Source organism: Antechinus flavipes, chromosome 2 (genome assembly GCF_016432865.1).
Source record: "Antechinus flavipes isolate AdamAnt ecotype Samford, QLD, Australia chromosome 2, AdamAnt_v2, whole genome shotgun sequence".
NCBI lineage: Eukaryota > Metazoa > Chordata > Mammalia > Dasyuromorphia > Dasyuridae > Antechinus > Antechinus flavipes.
In genome coordinates this window covers 604,139,031-604,155,410 of record NC_067399.1, presented here as the reverse complement: position 1 = coordinate 604,155,410, position 16,380 = coordinate 604,139,031, and the positions used below count along the sequence as shown (strand labels likewise).

At 34.7% G+C, this 16,380-nt stretch overlaps 1 protein-coding gene across 1 annotated transcript; it reads right to left on the bottom strand.

The window, feature by feature from the left end:
• Positions 1-20: 20 nt before the first annotated feature.
• CUZD1 (CUB and zona pellucida like domains 1) lies at positions 21-13,862 on the bottom strand. Its single transcript, XM_051981598.1, has 9 exons — positions 12,991-13,862; positions 12,242-12,377; positions 10,309-10,523; positions 9,162-9,312; positions 6,365-6,579; positions 5,122-5,294; positions 3,726-4,117; positions 1,968-2,236; positions 21-241 (listed from the first exon to the last, which is right to left on the bottom strand). The coding sequence occupies exons 1-9, from the start codon at positions 13,106-13,108 to the stop codon at positions 66-68; spliced, it is 1,845 nt and encodes a 614-aa protein (XP_051837558.1). The 5' UTR covers positions 13,109-13,862; the 3' UTR covers positions 21-65.
• Between the last annotated feature and the right edge of the window lie 2,518 nt (positions 13,863-16,380).

The window sequence follows — 16,380 nt, the reverse complement described above, 5'->3', positions numbered from 1 at the left end:
TCCAGTTGTAAAACAAAATTTTATTAGATGTTTTGGGAAAATATTTTTCACTTGAGGTACTTCTGTTAGTAGCTCTGTAGCTTCTGGTATTTGCATTCTGTTCCATGATTTCCGAAATGTCTCACTAGCATTGCTGCCACAATCACCACATTCAGAGCCAGAACCATAAAGGAAAGTATCTGTAAACTGCTGAAAGGCTGCGCCTGCTGACTTTCTTCTGGATGGACTTGATTCTGAAATTCTTTAGTTAGAAAAAATATATCAGATCCAGAAAAAGAAGATTTTTTCCTAGCACGGTACTTAGCAGAATTATACTTTTTTCTAGCAAAGATGACAGTATGTATATCTTGGGTTCAATTACGTATTTTCATACATATATATACATCCATACATAACTGAGTGGCACAGTGAACAGAATGCTGGTCTGGAGTCAGACTCATCTTTTTGGAGTTCAAATCTGGCCTTAAGTCACTCACACCTGTTTGCCTTGGTTTCCTCAGCTGTAAAATGAGTTGGAGAAGGAAACTGGCAAACCACTCCAGGATCTTTGCCAAGGAAACCATGGGGAGGGGGAGACAGAATGTTGGACACGACTGAAAATGACTGGGCAGCAACATCCATAAATATATCCATACATAGTGATCCACAAATGATAATTTAATGGTAAGAACTGTGAGAAAATTTGAATAGCTTTCTATTCATACATCAGTTTTAAATGGTACATTGAATGTGTCAATATAAACTTTAGAATGAAGTTTGTCCATCTAGGATTAATTGAACTTTGAAAACAGATGGGAAATTGGACTTGTGGAATTCAAGCATAATTTTCTTTTTTCTTTTTTTTTTTTTTATTTAATAATTACATTATATTGACACTCGTTTCTGTTCCGATTTTTTTTTTCCCCTCCCTCCCTCTACCCCCTCCCCTAGATGGCAAGCAGTCCTTTATATGTTGGATATGTCAAGCATAATTTTCAAATGAAAACTAATTTTCACATGGAAACAGTGTTCATTAATGGTAACTAAATGATGATGCTGAGTAGGAAATCTGTTTCACAAGCATTTAAACTGAGTAGCTGTCTTTGAAATGCAAGTAAGATAATTTCTAAATTGATTTTAATTTCAAATTCATATCAGTTTTGCAACCAAGTGATTAAAATATTTCCAGTGCATATGATCTTGATATACTCTGGTATATGTTTAAAAATTTGACTAGAAAAGAATCAGTTGACTCAACTAAGATTATTAACGTCAGTATTTTTGGAAGTAGCAAAAACACATGGCATTCATAATCTAGATTATTTGGCAGTTTCTATTTAGAAAATATTTTTGCATATACCACCTTCTTTGGTTCTTTCGGGCAGTCCTCAAAGGTAGATGGAACATGGACTGCTCTCATTTTACAGATCAGGTAGCAGATGCTTTAAAGTGTAGTATCCTTTCTACTATGATAATATGCCAGGTTCATTACTATCTATTTTCTGCAACACTTTTAATGATTAATAGTTTTATCTTCAAAGATAACTTGTTTTTTTCCTTTTAAAAATGCTCAAGTCATGCATTTGCAAGACTTTATAGGTCCTGATTCTTAGGTAATCGGGAAGAGAATGAAATTGGCCTTGAAACAATACTTAGTCAAAGTTTATTGTTGTTTTTTACTCTGATAGAACTTGTCAATAACATGAGCTTATCAACAGAGCTTTCAAAGACTAAGGGACACTTCTACTCCTTGAGAACGTAGCAGAATAACATTTTAGTGGAGGATTAATGCAAGTGAAATATTGAAAATTTAATTAAAATCATACCATCGTGATTTGAAAGCTATTTGAAAAGAAAATCATTTATACACTTATTTAGGATTCTCTAAAACCTTTAAGGTTGAAATTTACATGCTGTAAGAAAAGACAACTCTTGAATATTTTCTTTTTTCTTTGATTTCCTACTTCATAAATAAGAATATTGCTTACCTGAATTGCTGCTTGCAATATGATGTGTTTTCAGACGAATAGGACCAATGACTGATTCTGTTTTCCATTTATATGAAGAAATATCTCGTTTTCTTCTGGAGACACAACCTTGATTACATCGAGATTGTGTGTCATTGCTTTCACAAATCAAAACTTTACATTGGAGGTAAACAGATCCAAGCTTTCTCAAGAACTTAAAAGCACTGAATTGAAATCTTCCATAGTGCCCAGATAGGGGATAAATCTTACAAGTGTCATCTTTACTACATCTGTAACAGAATGAATAACAAAGTTAAAAATTGATTTTAACTCAAATATTGGACTCAACAATTTTCTCATTGGCATGGTTTGGTTACCTTCTCTCAGCACTCAAGTAAAATAAAATTGGGAAAGAGAATTTAAAAAGAGAATGGCAAGTTTCCATTAATTAACTAGCTGTTTGTCAGAATGCTAATATAATTAATCAAAATCATGACTTCAGTGAAGACCTTTTTCAGCTCTGGAGTTTTATAACTCAGAGGAGGTTGACTGTGTCTAGCCTTAGAACTTTTCTCTTTTGTATTATTTATTAGTCAAAAAAGAGGAATGAATAAGATTGTGGAAAGTCAATTAAAATTGTTGCCACTTATATGGGGGAAAACACCCCATCATGCCATGAGAGTAAGATTTTAATATGTCTTGTGATCCCATTGCTTCTGTAATCCTTCCCTTTTTTTTGATAACTTGAAAATGAGTCCTTTAGTGGCTCAATCCCACTGCCTCCTACTCAGACCTCCTGTATATTTAGCACAATATCTTGTACATACTAGGCACTTAATAGGTGCTTCTTGGACAACTGATTATAGGTCACCATTAATACTCTGATATTGCTGATGATACTCCATATTTACGTAGAATTGTTCCTAGAATGAAGACTAAATCTGTTACTAAGGTGATATTTGAAGTCTCCAGTGTAGTAAAAACCTGCCAGAGTTTTCGTTCCATTGGCATTACCTTTGTCTTGATGAAGCAGCTGAGCAGTACTTTGAAGAGATGCTAATAACATATTTTTGAAAGGATAGGCTATTTTTAGAGATCCGCAAGAAGATATAAAGAAATTTAGAAGAAAAGCTAAACCAGCATAAAACAATCTTAAATTACTAGTAGCAAAGATCTTGTGTACAGATCCCTCAACTTTAAAGAATAGAGGATCCAATTGGAATTATATCTTGAGTGACCTTTTAAATAATGTTAACCATAACATAAAATTATTCAATAAAAATTATCTCATATTTTTAACACCAGAAAATGTTTAGATCAAAATTATTTCCTGTTCATTTTTTGAACCTTCCAGATTGTATCAAAGAGTTATTACATTTTAGGCTTTGCTGTTGTCGTTAATTTACAATAATTTATTAAAATATTAGCATATAGGAAAAATGCTCCTATCTGGGACATTACAATTTTTTAGTATTCTTTTTTTCTTGTTGTTGCTGCAAAATTATAATGATCAAACTTGACTCCAAAGTAAAGAGATAAGAAAAAGGTATTCTTTGCAATATGAAACACTACCATGATGGCAGACTTTATTATTTTTTTTTTTATGTCATGGTTGGCCAGTTTTGTGAAATTTTCTTCCCTATTTTTTCATTCTCTTTCATTGTGTAACTTTCTGAAAGGAGATATTAGGAAAGGTATATAATTTAAAATTTAAGTATACCACTAAAATTCTAAGAAAACAATATTGCTTTGCTAAATATGATTGTATAAAGTACATACCCACTCTTGATTAGGTCATACGTTGGTGGGGCCAAGTCAGATGTGGGTGATGCTGTACAGGTATCAAGGAACACCACTAGATTTGGATCTAGCACATGAAGAGTGACTTGAACAAAGAGTGTTTGGTTCAGATCCACATAGTATGGTGAACTAAGTAAAGGTTTGTTGAAAGATTCTGACTCATAAAAAGCCATACTTATATTATATTTCCCCAAGGCAGTTATATTTTTAATTATATCATCTTCTGTTATATACATTATTTCTACGGTGGAATTGTTTTCCATTTCACATTTCAGAATAATTTGCAAATGTTTCTGACGAGTGATCACTGCAGAACTGGAAGAGTTAGTAATGGTGATGATGTTTGTGTAAGTAATGGTATGATCTTTGACCTGTAGGATGTAAATAACATTTTATATATAAATTGCACCATTAATCCAGGATTAGGCACAAAAAATTTTTGAAAGTAGACATGATCCTTGTTTAAAAAACAAACAAAAGCAAAAGCCTTGATTTAAAGATTCTATGTAAGTATAAAGTTCAATATAAATCAAACTCATTTTTGCATCTGAAAATACTGGAGCAATAAGAAAGGAAAATAGTAAAAAAAAATTATATACATTAAGCAGAATACTAAAACATCAACTTTCTTCAGTAGACATAACTACATTGCCAGTTAATCAATGAATACCAGCTCTGTGATCCTGGGTAATTCATTTGATTTTTGTTTGTCTCAGTTTTCTTCATTGTAAAATGGGGAGAATTAAGGTACCTCCCTCCCAAGGTTGTGATGAGGATCAATTCATAAAGCTCTTAGCATGGGTCCAGCACAGAGTAGGTGCTTAATAAAATGCTTGTTTTCTTCTTCCCTCCTTTATATCCATTCATAAACCTAGGATAAGTGTTATATCCTTCATAAGTCTTTGCCCAACTGACTTAATGCTCTTTCCCTGAAATTATTTTGCATATATTTCATTCTTTGTCCATGTTATTTTCTCTAAGACAAAAGTAAACTCTGAAGTCAGGAACTTTCATTTTTCTTTGTAATCCCAATGCTTAATAGTGCCTGAATGAATAGGACATCATCTTTTTCATCTTGTTACATAACTATGGATGAAAGATAAATGATAAGTGCTTTGAACTTTTCTGTGCAAATATATCCTACATTTAGAAAACTACCACATATATAAATTCTCATCAGCCTATTAAACTTTGTGTCCCTTTAGTCATCAATGGTTTATTTTTAAACAAATAATCATTAAACTTTAGGGAATGATAATAAAACTTTATGTATGTTTTGAACTGAATGCTTCAGTTCTTCAGTTACCGTGTTGATCCATGCATCTATTTGGAGAATCACTTAAACTCATTAGCATATATCTTTGTCATGGTTTACCTGTTTAATTGTACCACATTCATTTAGAGGGATAGAAAATTCCAAAACATTTGATACTCTTGGTCTGCAGAGTGGATCATTCAGTTGTAAGTTATTCTCATTGTAGTGAAGCGACTCCAGATAAGATTTACTTATGATAGCTGTCATTTGGTCAGAAGAGCAACTCAGGGATGCTATCAAGGAAAAGAGACGTTATGCTTTATACAAGCTGGGGCCAGATGATTTACATGAAACTTATCATAAAGGAGCATCTAAAAGCCTTATCACTGAAAGGTATTTTGCCCAGATTGTGAGATGTGTAGATAGCATAAAGTTACACCATTTTCTTGTGCTTATGAACTTTAGGTTGCATATTAGAGATGTTAAGCTAATATTGATCACTATAACCTTCCAGATGGTTTACTATTAAATAACTGATTAATACTAAAATTTTACTTTAAGGACTTGGCTTTAGGAAACCTCTTGAGTTGTGTTAGCAATGTCTTACTGTATTTGAGGTTTTAAAATTTATTAATTACAGAATAGTTTAGATTACTGCTTATTCCTAAATCATTAACATTCAGTTTTAGATTAGAAACAGTTTACTGACATTCATTTCACTTTGGATTATGAGTTACTAAAAGTAGAACACAATTCTTGTTTCTAAAAGAATTTAGATTTGGAGCACGAAGTAGGGCGTATCTTATTTGATTCTCACCCTATTCCATTTACTTCTTCCACAGCTGAAGGATGGAAAACATTGATTTGTACTATCTACATTTAGAAAGATGGCAGAGAGAAATTTAATCCCTAGATACTTAAGGATTCTTAACCTGGGATCTGTGAATTTTTTAAAATACATTTTGACAACTCTGTGTGTTATTGGTTCTTTTTGTAATGCTGTGTGTCTGACTTTATGCAATTAAAATTATCATTCAGAGAAGGGGCCCATAAACTTGACCATATTGCTAAGGGAATCCATGATGCTAAAGAATTCCTGCCCCAAAATTTGAAATGAGGCCTTGTGTTTTTGGTGTTAGAACAGTGGAAAATCACAAGCAATTAAGGATAGAACATATTTGATTCTAGAATCTGAAGATAGGAACCACTGATCTTTTTATCTACCATAATAATCCATCTCCTAACCATATCATTATCTTGGTAAATACACATTATGTACTGTATTTCTAGCTTATTAAAGGAATGACTTCATGAAGTCTTGAAATTATTAAAAACCAGTAAGAGAAGATGGACTGTGACTTACTGTTGACTTCTTTTTCATAAATTGGAGTATAAGAAGCAGAGAAGCCTCTGTAGGAATTGGCGTAATCCGTAGAGAGCACAACCGTCAGAGTATTTGAAGAAGATTGAAAGGTGGGTGCAATCCGGCCACATACTTGTGCAAGTAAGCCAGAGTTTGTGGAGGGACCATCATAGACAGCAATAAAATCAAATCTGCAATTGTCATCTATTTCTAAGCTAGAAAATCAGAGAAATGAGGTAAGTATATTTTCAGGGTACACACAGCAACTGTTTATCCCACAGTCATGAAAATCTACTAATTAGAATGTTTCTGCAGTGGTCATTGATTTTTAAAAATTAAACTATAGTATTTCACATTTAAGCATTTTGTGATTTTTAAAGTACTTAACTATAACAACCCTGTAAAGTTAGAACTCCAAGTGCTATCTTCATGTCACAAAGGAGGAAGAATGAGATTCAGAGATATGAAGGTCACTTGTCTTTTGGGCCCACAGTTACTAGGCTTCAAAGTCAGGGGCTAAACTAGAGTCTTTTGACTTTTAAGGGCAATGCTGCTTTCTAATAATGATGCCTTATGAATTTTTAACACTCAATTCATAAGCCCATAACATAACTATAGATCTCAGATGAGCTTTAGAGAACAATTTGACTCCTTTTTTAAATGTGACAAAATTGAGGCCCGTAAAGGTTAAATGAAATTTAAATGAAATAATATTGTTCTTCATTCTTGAAGAAGGTCAATGACAACATGAGGGTGATGACTTGCGCATGAATTGGATTTAACTCACTTTAGACCTGTGCAAAGCCATCAGCCTCCTTTCCTCTACAGTCACTGAAGTCCAGTGTCAAGACAGTCAGGTTGACTGGTGATAGCTTTCACCAGCTACCTGGTGGTGGAGCTCCAGTGATGGTATTGCTGGATCAAAGAGTATGCACATTTGCAGAATTATTTGGCCGTAGTTCCAAATGTTCTCCAGAATAGTTGGATCAGTTCACTACTCTACCTGTAGGGCGTTTATGTTCCAATTTTTCCACATTCCTTCTAATATTATTTTCCTTTTCTGGCATATTAGCCTGATAAGTGTGAAGTGCTACCTTAGATTTGTTATAATTTGCTTTTCTCCAGTCAGTAGTGATTTAGAACATTTTTTCATACAGCTATTGATAATTTGGACAGCTGGGGTAGCACAGTGAACATAGTGCCAGTACCGGAGTCAGGAAGACCTGAATTTAAATGTACTACATATGTAACCTTGGGCAAGTCATTTAGCTCTATTTGCCTCAGTTTCTTTATCTGTAAAGTGGAGAAGGAAATGGCAAATCACTTCTAAATAGTATCATGAAATTAGATACAACTGAACAGCAATGATTTTAACTATACATAATGTATATGCTATATATGTATAAATATTAGAAGTTTTCATTATATTCTAATTTCTTGAAAATGGATAATTTTGTTTGTTACCAGATCACTGAATGAAACTGAGCATTTCATTTGCTACTTTGTTCTATAGAAAAAACTGAGATTTACCTCACTTTCCATAACTACAATGACATATAGGTTTTAAGCAGGATATAATAATACTTACAAAATCTCTTTGAAGTTTAGATTTATTTTGTAGCCCTTATCTACTTGTATGTGCCATACACAATAAGCAAATTCTGGGTGAGGCTTTGGGTAATTAGGACTGGTAAAGGAGCCCCCAAAAGCATCAAGATAGCCTCCGCAGTTATCAATCCCTGAAACAACAATGGAAAGGTACAATTCCAGGTGCAAGCAAGGTCAGTTACTCTGTTAAATATTAACCAGGTTTAATATTGGGGCCCTATGACATGCATGACCTTAGATTATTACAAAAATTATTTTTTTCATCTCTACAAAGAGATAAAGTGATTTGGCCTGGGTCCTACCACTGTGTACTCTTGAAGTTGGTCCGGTTCCCTTTTATCTCAGTGAGATTTCTAGTCAGATTATGAGAAAGACAATCTGATTGGTTTTAGGCCTCTGCATACAGTACTTAATTTTACAGTATTAATAACAGTTTGCATTAGATAACACAAATAGTTGATTGATAGTGGGTCACACGAAGGTACTGTGTCTTTATCCTTCTATAAATTGGAAACTGTGCTCTATTAAAGCCAAAGAGCCTTGGCCAGGGACAAATAGCCTGCAAAGGAATTGGGTCTTGAATTTGACACAAAGATACCCAGGATCTTACTCTCTTATTGCAATTGATAATAGCAATAGCAAAGGAATAAAAACAACATTATTAAAAGCCCAGTATTATCAGAGATGAGAAAGTCATTTACTCAGAATTCTCTATCTCCATTCCTTTCCTCTTCCTAATCACGTTGTATTTTGTTTGTATAAGCAAATAGGGAATCAGCCTCAGAATTATCAAGGTCTGTTTGCAAGGTCAGACAGTCCCTGACACACACTGTCCTCACACATGTCCACAGACATGTCTGTACATATATGCATTACATGTGCACATTTCTGCATGTGTAAAGTGGAGAAGGAAATGGCAAATCACTTCTAAATAGTATCATGAAATTAGATACAACTGAACAGCAATGATTTTAACTATACATAATGTATATGCTATATATGTATAAATATTAGAAGTTTTCATTATATTCTAATTTCTTGAAAATGGATAATTTTGTTTGTTACCAGATCACTGAATGAAACTGAGCATTTCATTTGCTACTCTGTTCTATAGAAAAAACTGAGATTTACCTCACTTTCCATAACTACAATGACACATAGGTTTTAAGCCGGATATAATAATACTTACAAAATCTCTTTGAAGTTTAGATTTATTTTGTAGCCCTTATCCACTTGTATGTGCCATACACAATAAGCAAATTCTGGGTGAGGCTTTGGGTAATTAGGACTGGTAAAGGAGCCCCCAAAAGCATCAAGATAGCCTCCGCAGTTATCAATCCCTGAAACAACAATGGAAAGGTACAATTCCAGGTGCAAGCAAGGTCAGTTACTCTGTTAAATATTAACCAGGTTTAATATTGGGGCCCTATGACATGCATGACCTTAGATTATTACAAAAATTATTTTTTTCATCTCTACAAAGAGATAAAGTGATTTGGCCTGGGTCCTACCACTGTGTACTCTTGAAGTTGGTCCGGTTCCCTTTTATCTCAGTGAGATTTCTAGTCAGATTATGAGAAAGACAATCTGATTGGTTTTAGGCCTCTGCATACAGTACTTAATTTTACAGTATTAATAACAGTTTGCATTAGATAACACAAATAGTTGATTGATAGTGGGTCACACGAAGGTACTGTGTCTTTATCCTTCTATAAATTGGAAACTGTGCTCTATTAAAGCCAAAGAGCCTTGGCCAGGGACAAATAGCCTGCAAAGGAATTGGGTCTTGAATTTGACACAAAGATACCCAGGATCTTACTCTCTTATTGCAATTGATAATAGCAATAGCAAAGGAATAAAAACAACATTATTAAAAGCCCAGTATTATCAGAGATGAGAAAGTCATTTACTCAGAATTCTCTATCTCCATTCCTTTCCTCTTCCTAATCATGTTGTATTTTGTTTGTATAAGCAAATAGGGAATCAGCCTCAGAATTATCAAGGTCTGTTTGCAAGGTCAGACAGTCCCTGACACACACTGTCCTCACACATGTCCACAGACATGTCTGTACATATATGCATTACATGTGCACATTTATGCATGTGTAAAGACATAAATGCATTTACAGAATGAATATCAAGTTGAGGGTGGGCATTTTTATAACTCCAATGCCTAGTACAGTGCTCAATATAATGTTCAGCAATACAGGCTTCTTGAATTGAAGCCATATTTGAAACCTCCTTAGCCTGAAACTTTGGAGCATTGTGTTCAGGATTTTATTGAATTTCACTGGTATAGTTCTTCAAGTTTCTCTCCTTAGATTAGTGCTACTTACTCTTTTCCGATGAAAAGTAGTAATAGAAAACAAAGGCACTTCTTTGAACTTCTGAAGAGCTGGTGGATATCTGAAATGTCAGGCTATTAGATGATGATTCAAATACTGGAACGTAGTCTACTTTGCTGCAGATTTTCCCAAGGAGAGGCATCTCAGTGGAGGCACCATCATAAATTTGAATATTTTCAACTTCACATTTTGCACCTGGATCAAGTCTGTGGGCAAAAAGCAATTGCAATGATTTGTCTTTCCTGTGTCTACTCTTTCTATGATCCAGCATGTGTTCTCTCTAATATCTAGAGCAGTAACCATAGTTCCCAGCTCTGATATTGTTAATGTCTTTGTTCTTGTTAATCCCTCCACCCAGAAAGCCCCTTTCCTCTGTTTGCTCAAATCTGACCTGTCTTTTTCAATCTAATTGACACTTCTACTATTACAAAAAAGACTTATTTGATCTGTCAAGATAGAAGGCATTCCTTTTTCTTATGGCCTTTCAAAAAACATTTTTAAAAAAACTTCTCCTATGTTTACATTTTCTGATTGGTATTATAATTATCTGTTCATGTGTTTTATCTCTCCCAAGTACACTGTAAAGTCTTGTGGGGCAGGGACCAGTACTGTATTTATCTTTGATTTGAAGAGCCTAAAATTTGAAAATATCTTAAAGTTAAGAAGAGACCTTCTAAATCAACCACTTTGTAGATGAGAAAGCAGAGGCACTTAAGTAATTTATTCAATGAAAGGAGTAAGTAGCAGTGATCCAACAGAGCCTTAAATCAATAAAGAACCACAAATTAAGCTCCTGCTGTGTGCCAGTCACTATGCTAAGCACTAGGGATTCCAAAAGAAGAAAAAAAGATAGTTTCTGCCTTCAAGGAGCTTACAGTCCTTATATGCAAACAAATATACAAAATGAACCATACCTAGGAGAAATAGGAAATAACAGAGGGAAGACCTTAGATTTAAGAGAGGTTGGGGAAAGCTTCCTGTAGGTGGGATTCAAGGAAGTCAGGAAAGTCAGTAGTTTAAGTGGAGGAAAGTGTTCCAGATGTTGAGGACATCCAGAGAGAATCCCGAGAGCCAAGAGATGGAGTGAACAAGAGTTTGTGTAATAGTCAAGATGGAAGTGTATGTACTGGGGAATAAGGTGAAAGACTATTGGAGGTGTAAGGGGCCTAGATTATGAAATGCCCAACAGAGCATTTTATTTGATCCCAGAGGGCATAGGGAGCTACTGTAGTTTACTGCTGAACTCGGAGATATTCTTATGGTTAGATATCATGGTCTAATCTGAAAGAGACTCCAGCCGAGGCATGGAAGGAACTTTCCGATATGTACAAGTACCAGGAGAGAGTGGTATCCCTAAAACCGAGAGAGAAGGGTATTGAGAGAGTGATCAGTAGTGCCAAAGGCAGTAGAGAGTTCAAGGAGAATGAGGATTGAGAAAAAGCCATTGGATTTGGCAACTGAAAGATCATTGGTAACTTTGGAGAAAGTAGTTTTGGTGTTAATTGTAATTGTAAGGCCAGAAGTTGGATCTGAAGAAGTTAAGAAGAAAGTGGGAGGAGAAAAAATACATAATTGCTGAGGTTTTAATAACATTAAAAATAAATGCCTATTTCTTTGGGATAGGGATTCCTGTCATCTTGTTTGTAATGTTTCCAAATGGGAAGGGTGAAGCACAATGTTACTTTGTCAATTTCCTATGAAATCAACACATTTAATGTTATTCTGGCTTTTCCCTTTCTCCAGGGCAAAGGGGGCACATATTCTCCCCTATTACATATTATATAGTGGTCAACATTTATGTAGCACTTTATGTTTGCAAAGAAATTAGCATTCCTTATCTCATTGAAGTTTTATAACAATCTGAGAGGTAGGTAAAGTAGATCTTACTTCCCCCATTTGTAAAAATTGAGGCTCAGTGACTTACTGAAAGTGGGAAAAGATGAGTCTGATAGTTTTGTTTTCTGATCTTTCTATTGTCCAGGTGCAGTTTTCATTGGCATTGAGGTTCAGGATCAGAGCCTTTTGGATCTCTCCTAGGTGGCCTCCACAACTGGATTTGCCTGATTGGGACAATACTTAGGAACTCAGGTACCCTACCAAAGTGATCAGTAATTAGTCATTCCCTCCAGCCCTTTCCCCAACACATTGAAGAATGAATCAGGTGGAAACATAATTTTTTAAATGGTCTTTGGCGAAAAATAGTGATGGAGGAACTGGTGCTGCTTAGAAATTAATTTCCAACTCCTAGAATTTATATGTTGAAAATACATAATAGCATTATATTAAAAGGGGGAAAGAAGAGGGGAGGCAAACATAATTGCATACAAATGCACACATCTACAGATATCACACACGTGAATTAATAAGAAAGCCAAATATTTATAATGAAAAAGGCTTCTCATTATTAGTTACAATAAAAATATCTCTATTTAGAAATGCATCATATTATTAACCCTGTTTGTGCCTTTGTTTTTTCAAAGAAAGGTATGGGCCAATGAAGCCTCAGTCCCAAAGTTTTGGATTCATAGGAAGGCAGAACTGGGAATATCTCAGAGCTCATTCTCCTCTTTTTAACAGATGAAAAAACCTGAGAATCAGAGATATTTATCAATTTGTGTGCGTTCCCCCCCTCCTTCATGTCCCCCCTCAGGTCTCCTATGTGGTTTCTCTTACCTTGAGGCTCCATCAAATTCTTTTCTGCCAAACATGATGAAATTAAAAGGGCCAAAAAAACGAGCCTCCTTACTGCCTCCATTCTTGTAAGTGGCTCATCTACCTGGGAGGCTCTCATGTTTTTATACTCAAGTTTTATAACTGTTTAGTTATATGAAGATTAGTAGCTACTATTTGAGATTGATAGCTCTTGCCAGTTTCCAAAAAAGACAGGTAGCTGATACAAGTGGGAAAACAACAGGTGTTTCCCATAGGTCACTACTGAAATTGAATTATCTTACTAGTATACTTCCTTTCTGGAGACCAACATGTTCTTTTAACTTCATTTTTCATTTTCGAGGTTAGAAAACGTGCCAGTGGTTTCATAATCAAGCCTCCTTCTTGACTCCTCCATCAGGACTTCAACCTGGCAGAATTATATATTGAATTTCTATCTTCAACTCCTAGTTCTTTAAAAATAATAACTCTTTGACCCCTAACAATAATACCCATATGATATAGTTCTAGTAGACCAGTAGGTATGAATACTTTGATTTTCAACAAGATTTTCTCTACCAATAAATAAATAATGATAAATAAAACATTTGTGTGCTTACCGTGTGCTAGACACTATACTAAACAAGAAAAAAAAAAAAAAAACTATCCCCTCAGGGAACTTGTAGTCTAATGAGAAAAAACTATAGATAAAAGGAAGCTGGGAGAAAGAGGATGTATGCTCATAGCTGTGTGATTTGAAGCTAGTTACTGGGAAGTGAGATGGAGATCTGATTCTGGTCAAGAATCATCTGTCACAGCTTAAGATGGTAGCCTTTTTCTCTATATTCTTTCCAGAACTTAATTTTATCATTAAAAAAGTCCCACCAATCTCTGCCAAATCAGTAAGGGGTAAGTTAAGGTAGCATTTGTTTCTAAGTTTAATTTTTTTTTTTTAGATTTTAAATTGAACAAATTTTCAGATGGTTATTGCTTATTCATATTTCTTTTGAAAATTCTTATTTCCATTGATTGCTTATCTACTGGGGAATAGAGCTAACTTATATAAATTTGCTTCAATTCCTTATATATTTTACATGACACTATAATTATTAAAAAGATCCCATTTCCCCCTATTGGTTATGTTTTTTTAAATTTTCCTTGTGAATTTTATTGGTTTTTTTATATGAAAAAGTTATCTTTATAATAGAGTCCATTACTTTTGTCTGTTATTTCTTCTCCTCTCCAGAATTATTCTGGATATATTATTCCATTTAAAAACATTTTTTTTATGATTTAAAAAAATGGGTCATTGGTTCATTTACATTTGGGGAGGGAGATATATTGTAAGAGATATGAAACTAGTCAATTTTTCCCCGCTCAATTGTTAATTTTCCTCAACAGTTTTTATTAAACAAAGAGTTTCTTCCCCTGTATTCTATGATGACCTGACAAGGAAGCCTTTATGAGTTAAAACAAGAGTGAGGGGCATTTAGGTGGTGCAGTGGATAGAGCACCAGTCTTGAAGTCAAGAGGACCTGAGTTCAACTCTAACCTCATACACTTAACACTTCCTAGCTGTGTGACCGTGGGCAAGTCACTTAACTCCAATTACCTCAGCAAAAACAAAAACAACAAAACAACAACAAAAAGATTGAAATATCAAACAACATAAAGTTAAGAGGAAGGTCATCAAATCTGAAGGAAAAAAGGAAAAAAAAAACTTGACAAACCCAGGGCAAGAAGAGAAAAGGCCAAAAGGAGATTCTGTTGGCAGAGAAAGAAGTTGTCTAGGAGGGCCTTTGGTCCTTTTTTTTTTGTTGTTGTTCCAATTTTTCTTTTCTTTTCTTTTTTTTTCTTTTATAATAACTTTTCATTGATAGAACTCATGCCAGGGTAATTTTTTTACAGCATTATCCCTTGTGCTCACTTCTGTTCTGATTTTTTCCCTCCCTCTCTCCACCCCCTCCCCCAGATGGCAAACAGTCCTTTACATGTTAAATAGGTTACAGTATATCCTAGATACAATATACGTGTGCAGAACCGAACAGTTCTCTTGTGCAGAACCGAACAGTTCTCTTGTTGCACAGGGAGAATTGGATTCGGAAGGTAAAAATAACCCGGGAAGAAAAACAAAAATGCAAGCAGTTTACATTCATTTCCCAGTGTTCTTTCTTTGGGTGTAGCTGCTTTTGTCCATCATTGATCAATTGAAACTGAGTTAGATCTCTTTGTCAAAGAGATCCACTTCCATCAGAATACATCCTCATACAGTATCGTTATTGAAGTATATAATGATCTCCTGGTTCTGCTCATTTCACTTAGCATCAGTTCATGTAGGTCTCTCCAAGCCTCTTTGTATTCATCCTGCTGGTCATTTCTTACAGAACAATAATATTCCATAACATTCAAATACCACAATTTACCCAGCCATTCTCCAATTGATGGGCATCCATTCATTTTTCAGCTTCTAGCCACTACAAACAGGGCTGCCACAAACATTTTGGCACATACAGGTCCCTTTCCCTTCTTTAGTATCTTTTTGGGATAGAAGCCCAGTAGTAATACTGCTGGATCAAAGGGTATGCACAGTTTGATAACTTTTTGGGCATAATTCCAGATTGCTCTCCAGAATGGTTGGATTCGTTCACAACTCCACCAACAATGCATCAGTGTCCCAGTTTTCCCGCATCCTTTCCAATACTCATCATTATTTTTTCCTGTCATCTTAGCCAATCTGACAGGTGTGTAGTGGTATCTCAGAGTTGTCTTAATTTGCATTTCTCTGATCAATAATGATTTGGAACACTCTTTCATATGAGTGGTAATAGTTTCAATTTCATCATCTGAAAATTGTCTGTTCATATCCTTTGACCATTTATCAATTGGAGAATGGCTTGATTTCTTATAAATTTGAGTCAATTCTCTATATATTTTGGAAATGAGGCCTTTATCAGAACCTTTAACTGTGAAGATGTTTTCCCAGTTTGTTGCTTCCCTTCTAATCTTGTTTGCATTAGTTTTGTTTGTACAAAGGCTTTTTAATTTGATATAATCAAACTTTTCTATTTTGTGATCAGTAATGGTCTTTAGTTCATCTTTGGTCACAAATTTCTTTCTCCTCCACAACTCTGAGAGATAAACTATCCTGTGTTCCTTTAATTTATTTATAATCTCATTCTTTATGCCTAGGTCATGGACCCATTTTGATCTTATCTTGGTATATGGTGTTAAGTGTGGGTCCATGCCTAATTTCTGCCATACTAATTTCCAATTATCCCAGCAGTTTTTATCAAATAATGAAATCTTATCCCAGAAGTTAGGATCTTTGGGTTTGTCAAACACTAGATTGCTATAGTTGACTATTCTGTCTTGTGAACCTAACCTTTTCCACTGATCAACTAATCTATTTCTTAG